Source organism: Notolabrus celidotus, chromosome 1 (assembly GCF_009762535.1).
Source record: "Notolabrus celidotus isolate fNotCel1 chromosome 1, fNotCel1.pri, whole genome shotgun sequence".
NCBI classification, from domain to species: domain Eukaryota; kingdom Metazoa; phylum Chordata; class Actinopteri; order Labriformes; family Labridae; genus Notolabrus; species Notolabrus celidotus.
In genome coordinates this window covers 28,188,111-28,209,426 of record NC_048272.1, presented here as the reverse complement: position 1 = coordinate 28,209,426, position 21,316 = coordinate 28,188,111, and the positions used below count along the sequence as shown (strand labels likewise).

The window sequence follows — 21,316 nt, the reverse complement described above, 5'->3', positions numbered from 1 at the left end:
CAAAAAGTTCCTCAGTCAGAGGTCAGGACATCAAATACAGCAGGCGAGTAAATGAAAGGACAGGATTTTATTTCCTTCCTCATCAGGATGTCAGACCTCCAAACAAATCTGATATGACTTCAGCTGTGCTCTCCCTCAATCCGAAGACAAATGGGACTGAAAGAGAGCAGTCAATACTTCAATTATCTGATGTCTGTCTTGCTTAATTAAACATATAATTGACCATCCAATGACTAATGATAGCCTTCCCATTAGCCATGAATCCATTTCATTTGGCATAACCACCACTTGACCCTGCTGTGAATTAACTGGCCTTGGGTACAGGGTCAGAATGTATCCACCGCCGTGACACTCTACGAGACCACATTGGCCGCCACATGTCTCTGGATGTGGCTCTCAGCTCTGCCAAAAACAGTTGGAGGGAAAAAATGCAATTACTGCAAGATTATCATACTGCTTCCGTTTGACTTTTCTGACTGAATTCATGAATATATATGAATCCATCTTGCATCTCAATCTGGAAACCCCCACATCTTAGTCCCCCTCATCGATGTTTGGCTGCTGGCATTTTCTTTGTTCCCCTTTAAGTATGTTTTAACAGGAAGATTAAAATGTTCTTTGAAAAGCTCAGAACATTATTCCAAAATTATGAAACCCAAACACTTTTCTCTGTAAAAGAAGTCGTCTTTGGAAAATGCATTTTAAGAACTAAGGGAGAGGTTCTGTGTTAAGGGTGTGTTTTTCATAAATATGGCTGTGTCAGGTGAAAACCTCCTAAATCTCAACTTCTTTGCTACTAAGAAACACAACTTCTAAATTTTTGAGTTGAAGTAGTGTACTTTGGGGCTTTTTATACCTTCACTGGGAGACAGGACAGTGGATGGAGTAGAACATTTGGGAGAGAGAGTAAGGGACGACATGCAGAAATTTGCTTCAGGTTGGGAATAGACTTCTTCGAGGACCGTTCTGTACGTAGGGTGATTTAACCACCAAGCCAAACCACCTGCTCTGGATTTCTACATTTACACAGATTGTCAGCAGCTCTCTTGACTATATGATGCCTTTCTCATACATGTCTCTTTATTTATCACAGAGAAATAGCCAGGATACAGTTTCATCATATTTTTCAAATTATTGCGCCTTTCCTTTGAAATAAATAACTGAAGTTATTGAACAAATTGAATATTAACAAGTTTTATTTGACAGTTTTCTTAGACCACATGTTCAGTGTTGTTCATACACAAACATCAGTATTAAAAGACTGAGAAATAAATTAGCAACACATTTTATAAACAGGAAACTGTATTCTGATACCTGATAGCAGGTTTCAGAGCAACAGTGTTTAGTTTTTTAGAATAGCACAACAATGCAACCATAATTAAGAACACAACTAATTTGAATTATTTGAATTAAGATCAGAGTCATTGGTACTTTACAGTTTATAAAAGATGTTCAGTTAAACAACACATTTTAATGGGTGCAAAAAAAGTGGGTGCAAAAAAAGTGTTAGGCTTTAATAGCCATTTTATTGTTCTTACCTCAATGCCTGCGATACCTGTACACAACCCCTAAACACACACACACACACACACAAACACACACACACACACACACACACACACACACACACACACACACACACACACACACACACACACACACACACGCACACAGCATTCATTGCTCCTTGGATGTATCACCAACCTTTGGACTACACCACTACTCCCCTTGATAGCTCAATCTGACGAATCATTTAAAAGCTCGCTGAAACAGACAGATGGGTAATGGATTGCATGGCAAATCAATACCGGGATCAATGAGAGACATGCATCAATAAATGGATAGAGAGCTGCTGAAATAGACACCAGAGTTAATGTGGGGCAATGTAGAACATCATTGTGTGGAGCCCACAGTTGAGAGAGCTAATACGAGTCGCCTCGGCTGATAAGGTGTCCTTTTGAATAATGGAGACAACAAACTGACAGTGATAAGCTAAACTTAAGCTTAGCTACTATAGTGTGAATGGGGGAGCTGTGTATTTAGTCCCCACTCCCTACACACAAACACACACACACACACACACACACACACACATACACACACAATCTTCGCTCTCTCTCTCTCTCTCTCTCTCTCTCTCTCTCTCTCTCTCTCTCTCTCTCTCTCTCTCTCTCTGCTTACTGTAGCTGGGTCCCCCTGCCAATTAACATGTGATCATGTGTTAGTCCTGTTCAGACTTAGACTGCGGTGAACTGGACTGTAGATAAAGTATCAAGAGGAACAGTGGAGCAGAAAATGAACAAAAGGACATATCTTTGTTTTCGTACCCAACACAAAGTCCTGGGAATCTTTTCTCCCTCGTCACCAGGGAACTGTAAGAAAACACAGAGTCACCGTCATCAGTAAAAAACTATTGTTATTTTTCAGATGTAGCAGTATGCTGAGCTAAGGACACATGGTGCTGTGGGGGAGAAGTTCTCCACAAGTGTTGAACATGTGTTGGACCCAGGTGGCATTGTGACCATGGTCTGACTCATTGCTGCAGCACTGGACGCTCCAGACTTGTGGTTTCACCATTCTCCAGCACGAGACATCCCACTCACTGATAACTCTATTTAATTCTCAACAAAAACAAAATAAGCAAACTAGATTACTTTTAACAGACCTCTTCCTGCTTTCCTTGGACGACCAAGCTGCAGGACTACAGCTGTTTCTCAGGGGCTGATGCCATAAATCTCTAGTGAATGGCTGGGCGCTACGGAGCAGCTGTACATGTCTAAAAATAGTGTCAAGGCTGCACCCGGACAGCATGTTTAAGCTTAACATGCAGTTTAGCACAAAGAGCCTATCAACAATGAGTTTTACCTGCATTAACCTATGTGGCCTGGCATCAGCATTACTGCGCAGGAAGTGACTATTGTGCAAACTAAACATCCACTCATGTCACTGCATCTGACTAACACACCCAAACAACTGCCAAATCCTGACCACATAATTCAGACACACTTTATTTTTCCATTGAGCTGAGTGTTCGTTATCAGTGTGTTGTGGCCTGAGGCAGAACGCTTCCTCCTCGCTGTAGTGACAACCACCGGCCGCCCTGATGGAAAACAAAGCCAAGATGGCACAGCAAACATGAAATCATTATGACAGGCTGAGTTAAACAAAGTAGGACTCAGCACACTAAGCACATTTTATCAGTGTTTTCTATTAGTCAGGTTTCTCCTTTGAATTAAAGTACGGACTGAAATTCTTACATACAGCCTACTTTGTTTTTAAGCTGATACCAAAATGTGTGAATGCACAAACATGCACTTGTTTGTGTGTGCTTGAGTGTGTGTCTTCGGCTGTACACACCTGTTTTGGTGTACTGTAGGGTAAATGTAATTGCTAAACACGGAGGCTGGTAGTGTTTAGAGATGCCAAATTGTACCTCTGGGAGTCACTATAGCTCACAATCTGACTAATGAAGGCCAAGTAATCAAGCTTCAAACTCATCAACCATGTTTGCAGTAATTAAAAGGTTTATGTTCAGCACCAGGAGAGCCGTTTGACTCTGACAGCCTGTGTAAAAGCCAAACTTGATTTTTGTGACATACAGGAGGCAGAACCAAAATCTAAAAATCTGGCACAGAATGCACCTCTCTGATTTCTCTTTTACCTTGTGTGATAATATTACGTAACATAATCCATTGTGTCACACTTAGAAGTCTCGTCATTGCATTCACAGCAAGCCACAGAGGGAGTGTGCATATTTATACACCATGATGGAAATAAATCCGATAATCTATTGTATGACGAGAGCTGTCTGTCTGCATCATCCTGATCTATTCTGTCCTGTGGGACTCTGATGGGCTGTGAGGAGGGGTGCAGGGGCTGTTAGTGTTAAATACTGCAGTTATACCCTGACCCTAAATTCTGCAATTATTATACTAAAAGTCACAAGATTAATTAAAAGGAAATAAACATAAAATACACCTACAAACATCCATCTGGAATGAGTGCCACCCAGTTTTAAAAAACCCCACACATATTCAGCATGAACCTAAACACATAAACACACAACTAACATTGTTTCCCCTTATTCTAGACACCTGCAATAAAAGGGTTATTTGACACCTATGGATATTATTAGTCATTATGCACAAAGCATGCACATGCTGCTTTGACCGACTGGATTAGGCTTTAACACAAGATTTGGCAGGATATCATGTTACATCTTTACCCAGCATGCCACAGAATGGTTTTAACCACAACAATTCTCCAGGGATCGAAAGTGACCTGAAAAGGACATCAGACGCTGGCTGTTTGTCCTTTCTGAATATGTCCGTGCATCATTTTACATCCTGAAACAAAGACATAGCCAGCAAGATAATCCATAAATCAAAGCTCTAAAATTCTGTATAAATCAGGATAACTCAGCTGAGATATTTTAGGGAAAGCTGATATGGTGCTGTTTAATTTTGAGAATGAATACACTGGTTTCTCTAAAGTTCAAACACAGGACGGAGTAAAGAAAACCGAGTCAGCAAGCTGTCTTTGCTGAGGATAGGGCTCTCTCTGGTGGTTGAATGCTGCAAGTGTAACATCTGATGTTCAACACCAGTGAGGTGCAAGTAAATACTTTGAAAATGGCACCTTTATGAGAATCAAGATGCAAATAAAGCATTGGTATCATTTTTTGATTATCAACCATGAAGAGTAAAATGTGACTTTCTTGGTTTACCAATAAGCTTAGTCTAATAGGGACAGGCTGTTGTGCCGTGGATCCCCCACTGCTTCCTTGATTACAGTTAGTGGTTGCCTTGCTGCAGCCAATTAAAATCAAATACAATTTTCTCACTTATCACTAGTATTGTATTTAATCCTAGATCAATTTCCTTCAGCTACTCAGAAGCTTCTGATGTGTTTGCATGGCAGTAGAAACACACTGCAGGAGCAGCCACTGACAGGCCTGCTGTTCTTACCTTATTGCTGTGTATGTTTAAACTGAGGCTGATGGTAATAATGAACCAATGACCAATTTATTGCCCTTATATATATATATATAATATAATTTCATGCTATATGTAGTGTTTGGTTGTAATCTTGCATCGTTTTGGCTCTCTAGCATATTTCCCGAACCATACCAAAGATAAGATAAAACATTTTCAGTATTAGATTACGGTGAATAACTTCATATTGGTAAGTCATCTTTGTGTCAATAAAAAGGAAAAAGCTGTAATTATTCATCAAAGCAACAAAAAGTATGCATATTATTAACTTATGCATCAGTGGTAGAAGAAGCGCTTAACGTTTATTTCATAAAAGTAGACAAATACTTACTTTTTTTATGAAAGAATGGACACAGTTAATTAATACAATGTTTTAATATTTAATTTGTTGTACACTATCCGTAAGTTTATATGACACTACCATCATATTTATATGAGGGCAATAATAAACTAATCAATACTGTGATCATCATGTCACTTTTTAAGATTCTTCTCTCTTCCTCTCTGTCATAACGTTTAAACTAAACTGCTAACAAGGACAAACATAATACTTTCAGATATCTGTCTTCATGACCATCAGATTAACGGGTAGTTCAAGTTCATCTCATATTTTATAGGATGTAGTTACTGTAGATGTCAGATTAGTCTTGTTGAGTATAAAGTACAATAATACGTGTTAAATAGTGAATGATTCAAAATCTTTATTTAAATTCAAATTACTCAAAATAGTGCCTTACTTCAGTAGTTCAATTAATGTCCTCAGTTAATGCCACTTAAACAAAAAATGAGATATAAGCAATCACAAGTAATGACTGACTTCATTAAAGAAAGTCTATTTCAGAATTCAAATTAAAATTGAATTCTCTCTTTGTGTTTTTGGGAGTGTTAGAACACTGACTGCCGACCAAATTTGGAAATAGGCTGTTCCAAGTATGTTTATGAGGCAATTCAAATTATCTCCATTTTATGACCACAGAACAAGGAAATCAAAAGTGTTTAAATCAGAGGAAATAAAAACACTCTGCATGTGTGACTCCTACATTTAAGGACAACTGGATTGAAAGAAATAAATACTTCAATTAATTCTGGTCCAAAGTTGATCATCTGCAAACACAATTCTGTTTTCCTCTCCATCACGGATTGAAACCACATTCAACATGTGAATTATGATATATGATTATCTTTGTATGACATATTTACACTTTTTCCCTTTAAAATAGTTAAACATTAATCACATAAAGCTTGAAGAGAGCAATACATTTATAAGTCAGCACACCTCTCACCACAGCCAAGACACTGACGTGTTGATCATTCACAGTGGGACCTTTGTGCCTAGGTGTGAGATATCAAGACTGAAACTCTGTTTGTGCCAGGCTCGGCCACACCAAGTTCCTGGTAAACCATGTTTTTGTTTATATGGAGACCCAGAATAACTGTAAGTGGATTGTTGATAATGTGGAGCTTTGCAAAAATGCCAGCCATTTGCTTCACTGCTGCATGAAAATGAGCATTTTTGTCACTGATTAGTCATCTGAAATCCCTCTTTGCAAATATAATGTTGACAAATTTCTATTTGGAACACAAATATAAAACTTAATACATCAACAAAGAATTTGCATTTGTAAAATCCAATCTGTGTGTATAAAGAAGCATTCATTTTGCATTACTCCTAATCTGTGTTTGTAATCTGTGACAGAGCTTCTCTTCCAAATCCTCCCTGGATACAAACTGTGATTGGCTGCATAATCAGCAGAGGTGCCAGTATCACAGATGCTGCCTCTCAACTAATTGTATGAAGACACTGCAGTGCACGAGGCGCAGGTGCTTATTTTCTTTGTAAAGTCACTTTGGCATGGTTTGCTTCCTCTGTATCCTGAAACTTCTGAACAAATTCTCTCTAAGATGTGCTTTATAAAGAAAATTAAAAGTTACAACTAAGGATGGATACGTAGTAAGTATTCAGATTTTCAAAGAAAAAAAACACACACTCATCCAGCAAAATAGTACTTTGTTTATTAGCAAAGCACAATGAGAGCCAGCTTCTCTCTGGAATGTTGATCAGATGCAGTTGATGCAGCCAAATGTGATTTAGACAAAAACAGCACCTTGGTGCATTTTCACACGCACTACAGCAGATTTTATACAGTCATACTCATCTCAGTGATTCATACTCATGAAACTGACAAGGTCATAAAAGGATTATTACAGTATCTTTGGTTAAAATAATAGTTTCCAGGAGTTCTTAATGTCATAAAGAATTCTGTGTTACCATAACATAAAGAAAATTGCTCTGACAAGGACATGACACAGCATGAAAAGGACAAAAGCAGGCACTGCGGAAAAGAAGACAAATAGTGGAATTTTGGAATTCTACTGCATAAGCCAAAACCACTTATTCAAAACAGAGGATCCACAAGAAACCTTGCCATAGCTCTTCCCCCACTACTCTCCATCACCAAAATCCCTGAGGACAAACTAGTGTGCACATCTGGCTCTTGGCCATGTGCCCATGCCTGCACTTTCAACAAGCAGTCTGGGGTTTGGTTCCTGCCCACAGTCTTTGTGTACCCTCTGCCTGCTGAGAGCACCAGCCCCCTGAGTCATGTTGGTGAGGTCTGCTAGTTCTCTCCTCTGAGACAGGCCGGACACCATGTGCTCCAGCTTGGAGCGGATGGTGGAGAAGTGGTGCTGGCGCTCTTTGGACAGCTTACGGAAGCAGTCCTTTAAGGATTCATCTGCGGCTCCTTTGGTTGCTGAGACGTGCCCCGCAGACTCAAAAGAGGGAGGAATGGCCTGGCTTGAAACCGTCTGTGGCAGTGTGATGACATTGTTGAGGTGATGTGAGGACTCCTGGTCAGTCTGGGTGTCGCTGTCTGTCACTGAAAGGCTGGTCTGGGTGAAAGCATGGCAGGAGATGATGTTGGGGGTCACCAGCACTTTCTCTGCTAGCTCATCAGTAGGGTGGTGCAGAGCAGTGCTACCAGCCAGAATCTCCTCCTGCATATGCTGTTGCTCCAACCAGTCCTCACCCATGGTGGATGTTTCAGGCACTGCTTTTGTCATACAGGGATCCAGTGTAGAGGGTTCACGTGGGGGCTGGATGGTTAAGGTTTTGGGCTTGCAGCTGGGTGTGCTGGTCAAACTAAATGGCCTCTCACCGGCCAGGCGAGGAGAGGAGGTGACGGAGTGTTTGATGAGGAGGTGCTCATAGATGCCACTGTTTCGGACGCTTGGTGGTCCTCGTGTGTTTAAGGGCAGAGATTGGGCGTAGAGGATGCGGAACTCCTCATCAAATTTCTCGGTTATCTGACCAGAAAGCTCAATTAGGTTGCTGCTGTTTAGTTTACCATCAGTCCAATTGAACCTGCAGGAATGACATTCAAAAACAAGCATGACTCAAGATAAACAGATTTTAATTTCAAAACACAGCAACCAAAAAAAAGAAAAACTCCTCCTCAGTCTGGAAATTCTAGTTTTTCCCCCTTTGCTTTATAACTGACAGCTGCAACATTTGACTTTGGGTGAGACAGTTTGTGGGCATACCTGTAGGAACCTGTTGCCACTCTGTTTCCGTCAATCAGCATAAACCTCTCGTGAACTTCCCCGGTAATCCTCGCTCCCGATCTCATGTAATAATTGGTACCAGTTATGGTTCGCATTTTCATTTGCTGTGAGGATTAATACAAAGAGAGAGTAGGAGTAACAGATTAATAAAGACCTGCCAAGTTGTATCAAACCTGAAAGGATGTCATTCTATTTGATGCCATCTTCTGTGGTATTGTGCACACAGAGCCACACCCAGCTGTACTGATCCAACCACATACCCGTAGCTCATCTAAGCGAACGCCGACATTTCTGCACATCTTGAGGAAAGCAGGAGCACATGACTGGTCCAGCAGGATGTAGACGGGGACTCTGCGGTTGGAGCATGCCTCCTGAAGATCCTTAAATATATCCAGGTCTGTCAGGGAGTCTGTAACTATGGCAATCACCTGCAGTGGAAAATTACAGAAGTAATATAATAGAGATGTTTTTAGGACTGCAGCAGTGCTCTCCCAGATGTAGCACATGAATGTGTTTTTATTATTATCGAATGCAAGGCCTTATTCAAACAGAGATGTGAATCTCTGCAAGACCCACTCCCAATAATGCGTGCACTGATTAGCTTTCTATTGACTGTGGTCTGTTACCATGGCAATCAGCAGTAACGCTTGGTCAGCAAACAAGTTACTTTCATACAGGAGACAAGAAGGTGCAAGCAGGGCTTGCCTCCATTTTCCTGAGCTTAGATTCGCACTGAGATTCTTCTTTTTCGCAGAGGAGAATGGAATTTCACATGCTCTGGTAAAGATTGTGTGTGGAGGATTAGACACAGGTGTTTACATATCTCTGATTTATCGCTTCAAACTGGTGTATGCACATGCAGCTTTGTCCTTCGTTCCCCTTCTTCTTTGCATGATTACGTGTGGGTGCTTATTCTTAGGAAAACTCTTTTAGAAAGTATTAAAGTTAACAGAAAACAAGGTCAGACTGATCCTGTGAGCTGGACAATGAGGCTGTGGATGCTAGTTGTGCTGTACAATAAAGACTACGTGCATATTATAAAAGGAAGGATAATCCTACAAAAATCCTCTCCTGGTTGTACATCCTCACATTTCAGCTGAACCAGAGAGGATACCCAATGTTTAAAGCTGCCTAATGAAAGAGAGATTGCAAACTTTCATAGAAAAGAGCTAAAGCAAGCTGAGGCACATCTGGCATGCAGGCCCTTCACAGGCCTGAGGTGCTGCAGAAGCCACACACTCCCTTCATGCTGCAATGTCTCCTTTCAAAACCATTGGCTGAACTGACAGCTCCCATCAGCAACATCTGCATGAATATTCATACACCGTTTTTTAAATCGTTTTATCATTTCGGTCACTGCTTTCCTTCTGTTCAAGATTTCAAAATCCTGAACTTCAGATATTCAGATTGATCAAAGGAAGTCCATGGGGACACTCATGCATGTATTTTAAGAACGATACAAAGGAGACTTTCCTACCAAAATATTTTTACCATCAGTAATTTATATATAAAACACACGCGCACTCAACAGTCTTGTGTATTAATTTGACAAATAGTTTTTATAAAAACCACGTTGCAGTGTTGAATCCGCAAAAATCAGTGAATATAGAATCAAAAAGCACGTGGGCCTATTGAATATCACATCTAGAAACTACAATTGAACTGTGATGTGATTTAATTAAGAAAATACGGACACAGATATTGATATATAGAGTTCATTATATCCCCTAAGGCGGGATTAAATTAAAAATGCTCGTGATGGCCATCGCGTGTTTAGGACAGTGTTTTCATAATCCAACCATTCTAAAAAAACTTCTTTATGGACAAACAAGTATTAAGCTGTATTTTGCATTGTGTCTTTGTGCATACCTCTCTGGCACTTTTAATCATACGCCTCACAGCCTCCTTGCAGCTGTAAATGCACTCCCCGTAGCTGGGTTGGAAGTGCGCCACGGCCCGCGTGACGCCCCGGTACGAGCCCGCGGTGAAGGCGGGCCAGCCCATCTCCAGTAGCGGCGGCTCCACGTCCGACACTTCGGGGAAGTAGGTGACGGAAGAGCAGTCCATGGAGCTGCTTAGCGACTGCTCTATAGCCTGGTCATCCCCGTGGAAAGACACGCACCGCGGGGGCACGGCGGCGCCCCTGATGCGCTTGATCTCATCGTCTGACAAAAAGTTTGGGATCCTCTCTTTCCCGAGAAAGTCCAGAAAGTTGTCCACACCTCCCGACAGCAACTCTTCCAGAGCCAGCCGGTGTCTCTCGTTGTAGACCTCCTGCAGGGTTAGGTCACCGGTCCCGGTGAGTTTCTGACCTAACCTGAGAGGGGAGTCATCTAGAAGTTGCGACAGAGCCATAGTTGTAGATGTAGTTCACCACTTCCCCTCTTACAGATTGTACCACAGGTGGCAGGTAACGTTTGACCTACAGGAAGAAAATTCGTATTTTGTTTTTTCCCTCCGTTCCTGTCCCTCGTGGATCCGTATTGGCTGTGGAATAGTTGTCAACCCAGAAAGGCATCTCTGGACTCGCTAAGATAGACTGTCAATCTAATGTAAAGTCGATCTTATTGGCTCATTTGGAGGCAAACAAGCCTCCTGTACGTCCCTCTGCTCTGCCCTGATCCGGTTACACGGCTCGATGACACACAGAGTCCCCACTCTGACTCTTTTTCCTGATATCACGGACGATGGGAATTCCCATGCCCAGAATCCTGGATATCTTATTCACCTGGCACCAAAAAACAATACAGCCCTCACCCTAACTGTGAATGCGGCTGATGTTTCTGCATGGTAGTATAATTTGAACATGCTGTGAAAACATGTTTCCCATCATCTCATTTACCTCACTCTGGCTTACTTGAAGCTCGCGGAGCTGTTTGTAGTCAAGTGGAGCAGCACTTGCTCGTTGTGTGAAGCATTATTGCACTACATCTGAGTTTTCGGCCCACAGCATGGAGCCGGCAGCTCGTTAGTGGTCTTGTTTGTTTAAAAGAAACCCTGGTCAATGTGTCTTAGGTCTTAGGTAAAATGCTGTAGGGTAGTAGTCCAGCAGATAAACACAACCGGTCACGCCTACACTCAGACATCAGTGAGCGCAGATAATTGTATCATGTCATGTGGTGGACACTCTGTGGACTTCAACATAACAATGCTTCTATTTTTTGTCAAAGGGATACGAGGCTAGGCTCATTCATATATAATGTGTCCTCAAAATTACAATTGTCCGGAAACATTTGAGCATCTTAAAAAACTGTGCGCAGCTGTGAAGACTCCGGGTAACCATGGCTACGGGCGGCATTGACCTTCTGATGCTGCGCGTCAACTGGAGTTAAACAACAATAAGTCTTCATAATATAAAAATAATTCATCTAACTATTTATTGTGTTTTACTTATGTCAATGAAAAGAATGGACTTTTGTCTCTTTTCTTGAGTCAAGCCTAAATCTGCAGAATCTAGTCACCAAATAAATTCAGATCAAGGATATGATCCGAAAGGCCAAAATAATATGACATATGACGCTCGTATCTATATTCAACAGTAGTTCTAATGGAAAATATAGATTTATTTCCTTGTACTATCGCTATAGCCTATATGAATTACAATAATTGTATTTTATAATCAAGAAACTGCTTATATACTGATCATCTTTCGGTGAGGTTATCAGTTTACGCACGACATCTTGTGATGAAAGAAAGGTCGAGTTCCAATTTCAGCAAAATGTCTGAATCCATTTACTATACAAGATCACGCACAGCAATTCACTGCTGCGGACTGCAACGACGGGCTGGGCTTTCATTTTGCCACTGAGTGATTCATCTTCCTCGTATATAATCTTTGTGTTTCTTGATTGTATACAGCCACAGCTACAAGCAAGGTTTGAACCCACTCGGGACAAAGTGGGAGGGATAAGCAAATACGTTTTTTTCCTAAATACTCGTGGCCTGGCTGTTTTTGCTCTGCCTTGTACATTCATATGTTACAACTGACATTGAGAACGTTGTGTTTATGCTATACATGCAGAAAATCCCAGAACACACGCCCAGACATATTTCATTTGTCTACACATAACCATAATCTATTCTACTTCGAAATCGACTTATAACCTAATGTTGCCTTCTGATAATAGTCAGTGACTCACGAGGGCTCTTGAATTCATTTTATTGCTGCGCTGTCACCCAAATATACTGTAAGTCTTGTTGAGATTTAAAACAAACTCCAACTAAAAATATACAAAATATGTTTTATAACGGGCTCTTTACTTTTATCTTTAACATCATTGCCTTATTGTAAACATTTTTGTCTGATTTTGGCCATAACCGCTGGCCACATTGCTTTTACGCACGCAAGGCCAACAAGGTCATACGAGTCAGAATAATGCAGAATAAACCCTAATCTATACAATAGGACATTGCTGATATTTGAAAGTAAGTAGCATAAATAATGTCTCAATTTGTTCAGATTTCACACTGGACATAAAGAAAAAGGCTACACGTACTGCGTAAACTGGTCCACCACTGCTTGTGCGTAAAAGTCTATTTTGAGACGGTAGGCTTAAAATGACAATTCCCACCACGATTAATATTCACAATAGCCTATCAAGAGAGTTTTTTCGAACACGGCACCAATCTATTGAAAAAAACGTGACCTAATTAAGAGGACGTTTTGGGCCATGGAGCTCGCTGTGAAACGGCAGATTACTGAAGTCCTGTCAAATCCCAAATTTACACAATGCAATCCATCTGTTCAGTGTGCTCCGCGCCATTGCAGCTATGTATAACCCAATCTGTTAGAGCATTGCCTTACCCCTATAACGACATACCCAAATGTGCACTGCACACACACATACACAAACACACACACACACACACACACACACACACACACACACACACACACACACACACACACATCTCATCCCCGCCCCTCTCCAAAATTTTAGATGAAAGGGCTTTTGGATTTTGGATGACGCTCTGAATCACGTGTTCATAGGAAATACACTCGCTATAATTTTTGGAGCTGCCTCGTCCTGCACCGCCGACCATAGTTGTTTTGCCGTCACCATACAGTGTAGCAGAGGGGTGGAAAGGTAATGTAATGTAATGTACCTTGCCGTGGTCAGTGACGGGTTCACGCCAGTTCACCGGGTTCACTTGAGGAGAGCTCCCACCCCCTGCTCGCCTCCTCTTCTTCTCAAAACGCAACGATCGGAGCTAATCCAAAATATTTCATTTATGTATTAATGTCGGATTCCATTTTTCCCACCGACTGTTGAGGTAAGGACACATCTACTCTTCCAACACGCGAATACCTCTCAATATTGGCAAGGTGCGATCTCCAAAGTTGTTTACTGAAATTATGTCTCGCTATTGAATATTGAATTTTCATCTGGTGCTGTAGTCAAGGCAGTTTATATGAAGTCGCCAATGTATAAAATGGCGACAGTAGGTGGAGGAGGGGGTGGAGGATTTTGGGGAATATTCATAAGGTTATATAGAGTGCCAGATCGCCTTTGGGAAGTAAGCTCCGAGGCAGTGTTTTGCCTCACAGCCTTGTGAATGGAGTGAAACGGGTTAACTCGTCAGTTTGTACAGTTACAACAACGGATCCCCCGTCTGGCTAAATTTGCGCTCCCTCTCGCGCTATACAATGTGGCGTATCTGCTTATTTTATTGCCCAACGCGCTGTATTTCCCCACTCTGCTGTGAGTGTGAGTGCTTTTAGTTGTGAAAGACTTCTGAACACAGTGCTATAGCAGGCTTATCGACTGACATAAGACGCTTCCGAGTCCATAGACGTTCAAACTGTGCGTCAAGTATCAATTTTCATCTATTGATCGCTCACTCTCTACACATTTCGTCCTCCTGACTGAGCAGAAAGGTAGGCCTATGTCTATGCACGGGACTCTTTTTCTTTCATTTCATCCTCTTCATCTTGCCAACATGTGCTGCTGCCCTACTCACACTCACATACACGTTCACGCACACTCACACTGAGACATATACAGTACAAGAGGAAGGGCTGCTCATTTCAGGGGCACACGGATATTTTGTAAACTGTGAATTATCAATCAGGCATGGATTTAAAAAAAAAAAAAGAGTTCTCCTAAGGTCACATTTTGAAACTGTACATAAATATTGACCCAGCTTTTAATGCCATGTGTCTCCCACTGCCTTTAGGGGAGGGACCTCTGTGCTGACTAATGTTGCCTCGTGGATCATGTGTGGGTCCATAACACAAGAGACATCCCCGTTTTATTCAAGCAGGCAACGAGACAGGCGTGAATCACTGGTAAAATTTGGAACGTGTTTTAATTATTTAACTATGTAAGCTTGTTACATATAATGTAGGTCATGGAAATGACTGTGCAACACTTCAGCCAAAGAGTAGGTGTTTGGACGAGGGAAAGCGTCTCCAAGTATGGAGTACAGTTCAGTCTAAAGTAGACATTTCAGAACTTAAATGGTTCATTTTTCTGCATTTGTGAGGACTGGCTAAACAAAGGTAAATGAGCTCTCGCTGTGCGGATCCGGCAGATTGGGTTCAGCTTGGCCCGGTGAGTTCAGTGTGTGTGGAGTTTTTCACTCCAGCAATACGCTTACACTTGGGGAATGTCAATTCCCTTTGTGGATCCCTGGGAACAGTCTTCCATCTCCCTTCTCGGAACTGCTCTAATGAGGCCAGGCATATTGCCTTTCATCCCTCACTCCCTGCAATTAGGCACAGCTCACAGTTTTCGTTATGGCCACAGCAGAGTGTTTGTATACACAGACACAATGCAGTGGGCCAAGGCTGCCCACTCCCCTCTGTAGCGTCTCTGCACAAGCCACCCCGTATATACCTGGAAAACTGCACTTTTCAGGATTTAGTGTTCTGTTTCTCAGCAGCAGTCGCTGTGGATGTTATGTTTTTGTGTGCCTCCCTCAGCTCAAAATGAATCCTCAGCCAGAAAATACAGAGGAAGGTCATATGGTCATGATTTGCAGATTTAGCCGACATGGAGTGTATAACATTCCTTGAGTTCAGAGAAGAAAATCAACTATCTAATGCCAACCAGATCTATTTTCTGGCACATTTTTATACAAATAAGCTTTCATGAGAGCAGAGTACCTCCTTCTCCTCTAAACCACAAGGCAGGGTCCTATTTTTCCACCAGAAACAGCAAAGTCCTATACAGGTTTACTTTTATTTGATTCTTTCATCCTTTTTGGTATTGCTTTTGTCATTGGACCCTTGCAGCATCAGAGCCCAGGCTGCTGAAAAAAGCCTCACTAAAACAGCATGTTTGCACAGTTCCACCCAAAGAAGTGCCCGTGCAATGGTGGGGGGGAAAACCTCTGGGCTGGTGGGGATAGAGCCCCTACCACTTTCTCTGTCCCATACAAGAAAGGTTTGGTCAGCAGGAGCTGGCATTTGCCAGGCTTTGGCACTTAGAGGAGGCTGTGATGTCAGCCATTTTGGAATGGACAGTACAATGTGCGGTACGCCGCCATCTTTCTTCCTTTTCTTCTTAAGTTGCCAAATGAATGCCTTTAGTCTTGGCAACAGAACTGAAGAAGTTATTCATCAAAAGTGATGTAAAAGGAGGTATGACTCAGATTTTTTTCTACACACACCATGGTTTATTTGTCTGTCATTCGCCGGGCGAGGGATACAAGGGTTTTGGGCAACAATGTAAGATTTTAGCAGTGAGCACTCACCAACAGGACAGAACTGTGCAACAAAGATGCTCGGACAGGCAGTAGGTATGTAGCATGCAGCCGTAGACTCTGAGACAATAACAGTGACGGGTCGTTTACAGTTGGTTCAGCTCTGATATTTCTTTCATCAACCTCAGTCGCAAACATAAGGACAGTTTAACAGACGTTTTCAATTGCTACGCCCTGACTGGAAAAAAGGCAATGTATTGTTGCAGACCTCACTCGAAGTTGTCCAAAAGAGACTTAACCATGAATCGACTTTTCAAAGATGGTGGCAGGGCATGTGGATTAAGTTTGTCCTGCTCTGGATGCAGTCTGGGGAATTCAGTGTGTGTGTGTGTGTGTGCATGTGTGTTTGTGTGTGTGTATCTTGAGGTTGGTGGGTGTGGGCGAGTGACTCTGCTGTGTGTGTGGCGTGGTGGGCAAGGGGAAGAGAGGGGTTGCCATGGCAATGTTAACACATGAGTGGCACCACCGACCGGTCTCCCAGTGGACGAGGCTGCAGTCATGGAGGTAAGGGGGGAGTGGTTGTGTGTGTCTGTGCGTGTGCGTGTGTGTGTGTGTGTGTGTGTGTGTGTGTGTGTGTGTGTGTGTGTGTGTGTGTGTAAAGAGGAGGAAGAGAAGGATGAGATGGCTGACAACACCTGCATCTCACACATCCAGACACTAATACACACAAGCACGCCCTTGTAGAAAGGAAGCACCACGTCTTTAGCTGGTCGGCCGTAGAAGACTGCGTGGACTCGTGTTGTATTAGCACTGTGCAAAGGACCCTGATGACTCTGAATTGTTTTTCAGTACACGTAACGCTGGAGCCCGACACTTATTCATGCTGGCAGGCGTACAGTGCCTTTCATGCACAAAGATGTCCCCAAACTGAAACCTGTCCACCCTTACTGTCAACAAAAAGCCCCACACTGGTAGCCTGATGGACAGTGGAGTCTCCCAGACAAGCAGGAAACAGAACAATCCCAATCTGACAGTCAGCCGTCTAAAAGCTCATAGCACTGGATCACGTTTCCCCTATAAATGAGGCGCCATTGTTCCCAATCTCTCCACTGTGCAAGACAGTAATTGCTCTCGGCCTCTGGCTTATACAGTATTTGAGTGTCCAGCTGATCCACTCACATGACGTTAATCTATTTAATGGACATTTTGCAGAAAATGTTCCTGCAAAACAGATTTTTTGATCATTAAAATGTATTTGTCAGGAGTCCCCCCACTCTGCCCCAAACCCAGCAGACAGCAGGTCGTTTTTTGGCTGATTTATGAAGCAAACTCCCAAGACAGTTTTGGATCCCTGTCAAAGCAAATTACACGCAATACAAATATTGTCATAAGAGAGAGAATTTTATGCAAATTTTTTTAGCTCCTCCGCGACTGTCGCATCAAGAGACTCCTTGCCAGTTACTCTGTTCAAAGAGAAAGATTTTCAGAACAGTACAGGTGCTAAATGTTGGGAGATAAGGAGGGAGTGTGTGTGTGTGTAAGTGTGTGTGTGTGTGTGTGTGTGTGTGTGTGTGTGTGCATGTGTTTGGAGGGTGTGTGGAGATGTGTGCCTACGAGGTGTCAGCAGGGAGGAATATTGAAACAGCAGAGCCTGTCATCATCATCAGTCATCCTCTCACTTCACTCCCAAATGTCTGAGTTTCGTCTTCCTTTGTCCTTCTTCCTCCTCCAGCCTTCACATTCTGATTCATCTGACAGGCAGCACCAAAAAAACGCAGATCTCTGTTTGTTAATGTCAACTGTAGGTGACCCAACAATCTGGGAGTGTCTGAATCAGTGGACTGTTTTGAATTTAATTTTAATGTTTAGCAACCACTTTGCAGCCTCGCCTCCCTTTCGGCTGGTAGCAGCCTGCTGTAGATTGGCCGTGTTTTGGTGTTGTAATATTGTAATTACTGCAGCAGTTTATGAGGTGATGAAAGAGAATACATGCTGCTTTCTTTGGTTGTTGGTTTGCTGAAATGGAAGCACCACACTCAGCGGTTTTCTGTGTAAAAGTATGGGGTATATAATTAAATATTAATGAGATGTAAATATTATATTGTTATGGAAATGACAGCGTAAGAGCACATAAGGGAGGGCCTCCTGTAAATTTTAAAGCTGTTATTAAATCAGGCGGAACGTATAAACCCCATCAGAATTTAAACCTAGCATAATCCCATTTGTTTTGAAACGCTTGTTTGAGAGAACTTGAATGGTTCAAATGTGGTTTTAGTTCAGCGAACAAGGCCCCTCTGCCTTTCTTGAGCGTGGGTGTTCAGAGAGCTGGTCTTAGAGCTCTGCCACTTTCCCCTCGCTCCAGATACAACTCCCCTGGTCAGAAGAGATGAAAACAGTTTCCTCTCCCTGCTCCACAGAGCCAGTGTCAGTGTGAGGACATACGTACCACACACAGGGGACAGTGGCCGTCTGAGGGTTGTCTACCTTGCCACTGAAATATAAGGCCTGGCTTTTCAGAGGGAACTACTCAATGGCTCCCTGTCTGGGGAGCTCTTGTCTTGTGTCAGATCGCACGTCTCACTCGTCAGATAAAGCGGCCCATTCTTTTGATAGGTGACCTGATTCTTTATGTAACCTTTCCCAACTTTTGGCTTGTTCTGGGTTTTCTCTTGTAGGAAGTAGAGTGTTCTTCCTGGGAGGGGAGCCTCTGTACTAGGTCAGCTTCTGTCTCATCACAGACCCCCTTTTCCTCTGTCGCAGCCCGACGCCGACACCAGGCTACCATCTCCATCTCTTTCTTCTCCAAATCGTCTTGGCAAATAGTGAGCCGTCTGGAGTGCAAACAAAGAATCACTTCAGAACAACTAAACAAAGTCATATAGCATAGTGACGTCTCTTACACAGATGTTTCGGATGAACATGACTGCATTCCTCTGTTGTGTGAAGCTGACTTCTAAATCCCTTGTTCAGTGGAACAAACTCAGTGAGCGCGTGTCCTCACTAGGGGTTAATCGAGTGTGCTGTCAGAGGGTATCATGACCTCTCTGGCGGCAAAACATACAGCACATGCCCACGTCTGGATGCAGTGAACCGGGATTACTGCATAAGATGCTGGTGACCTACTTATTTTGTTTTTTGTTTGTTTTGTTTTGTTCTAGGTTTTTTTTTCCTGTCCAAAAGCAGAAAACATCAGTTGGACTGAAAAAGAAGTAGTCACATGGAGGACGTCACATTCTGTCTGGGATCAGTGTGTACTTTCGGGCAGTCATTTGAGGGTTTTAATTCTGGAACAGGTTCATCTTTTATTTACCATCCAGCCGACCATGTTGAACATGCACGTGGATGTGGTTAAAGTCTGTGGGAGTGCTTTTCACTGTGTACAAATGCAATGGGACAAAGACAAAATGTTGAAAGTATGTGAAATAGTAACCAAGTTAAACAACAAATGCAGAACAAGATATTGAGGTATGTTGGGTTTCAATAGATACCAGGTTTTAGATGGTATGATGGTTGAATTTGTCCAACTGATGCTTTTTAAAGAATGTTCAGCCTGCAGGAGAAAGTGAAGCAGTGATGCCTGTGTGATGGAGAGATGTGTTGGTACGATAAGAGAGTTTTTAGCATCATATTGTGCATAAACGTTTCTCCATCTTCAGAAAGGAAGAAGAGAGTAATTCACTAATGTTGTGTTTGTGTGGGTGTGTGTGTGTGTGTGTGTGTGTGTGTGCGTGCGTGTGTGTGTGTGTGTGTGTGTGTGTGTGTGTGTGTGTGTGTGTGTGTGTGTGTGTGTGTGTGTGTGTGTGTGTGTGTGTGTGAAAGAGAGGGGGGGGGGGGGGGGATCATGCAGAGGGCATCGGCTGCCCAGCAGTGTCTCCCCTGTTATCATCTTTTTCTTGTCACTTCTTTCCCATATCAAATATTCAAACACGAGAATGACTATAAGAACCAGCTGCTATGCTAATGAATTACTGAAGTGTACCCATTGTTTTGTCCCAAATCTTTGTTAAATATTTGTGGCTTTGCGAGCGAACATTTCATAATACAGAGAGGAACCAGAGACTGTCGAAGACTGCAGAGACAGTCTTAATGGAGAGAGTGTTATGGGAAAAGAAAGTCTGCGGATATGGTGTGCTAATAGTTTCATACACCTAGTGGTCTGTGTATTGTTTGTATGCATGCATGGACTGCCACGCTGCTTGTTGATCACATGTAGATTTGGATGGTTTGGGCCTGCAGCTTGTAAATGCCTTCAAATGTGTTTGTACTAACCTTCTAAGACCTTGCAAGAATGTTTCAGGTCCTTAATAGTGCTGTTGTTGGTTGACTGCTGGGATACATACACACTCACTGGTCACCTGGTTTCCCCTTTTGACGCTACTTTTTGCTAAGAAGGTACACTGTAGCATCCAATGTAAAACATATGGCTCACATCCAAGAATCGCAGTCAAATACTCAATCCCTGTCCAGCAAAGTAGTTAAACAGATCATCTTTGTGTGATCACATGTCTGCTTTGCAGTATCAAACAAAGGATCAGGACAGAGAGATCCAGAAAATGAGATACATGTTCAACATGTAATATATAGGACTGTCCTGATCCACGGTAATAATTCACATCATTAAAAAATCTGTCTTTACATGGAAGACAACTTAAACATTTTGTTTCCAGACAAACCTGTGTGCATATGTTTGCATAAATGTGTGTGCAGACAATGTGAAACAGCTGTTAAGGTTAGACACATAAAGCATTCTCAATTTGGAGTAGTGAAGTGCATCCCACTCAATAGATGCAAAATCCCCAAGGCACTCTGTGGACGATATTTATCCACCGATATTAACACTTTCCTGGGGAGAGGCAGGCCGTTTCTAGCAATGCTAACTCTGGTTCAAAAATACCATCTCACACTTTCACAATAAGAACATAAACATTTATCTTAGCTCCAGCCAGCCTTTTTATTACCATCTCCCCGATGTTAGTATCAAACAAAAATAAAATGTGGACAGATGCCATCAAAAATTCAAAAAAGAGCCAGACCCATGGCAACAGTGAAGAAAAACAACAAACATTTCTGAGATTAGATTGTCATTTCTGGCTCTGTTAACTTTCATGTTC

General features: G+C 42.3%; 2 protein-coding genes across 4 annotated transcripts in view; one reads left to right on the top strand and one right to left on the bottom strand.

Moving 5' to 3' along the window:
- si:ch211-232b12.5 (zinc fingers and homeoboxes protein 3) overlaps positions 1–21,316 on the top strand; it is a 45,981-nt gene that overhangs the window by 19,121 nt on the left and 5,544 nt on the right. Inside the window, exon 1 of one of the 3 annotated variants that reach the window (XM_034683389.1) lies at positions 13,545–13,832. The exons of 1 other annotated variant lie outside the window; for it this stretch is intronic. The gene's annotated coding sequence lies outside the window, so the exon portion shown is untranslated. Of the gene's footprint in view, positions 1–13,544; positions 13,833–14,737; positions 14,848–21,316 lie in introns of those variants that run through there. One more of the 3 variants, XM_034683401.1, reaches the window with a different exon arrangement.
- Positions 6,986–11,098, bottom strand: fam83d (family with sequence similarity 83 member D). Its single transcript, XM_034683425.1, has 4 exons — positions 10,428–11,098; positions 8,819–8,986; positions 8,538–8,662; positions 6,986–8,358 (listed from the first exon to the last, which is right to left on the bottom strand). Exons 1-4 carry the CDS (start codon positions 10,911–10,913, stop codon positions 7,470–7,472), a joined length of 1,668 nt encoding a protein of 555 aa, XP_034539316.1. The 5' UTR covers positions 10,914–11,098; the 3' UTR covers positions 6,986–7,469.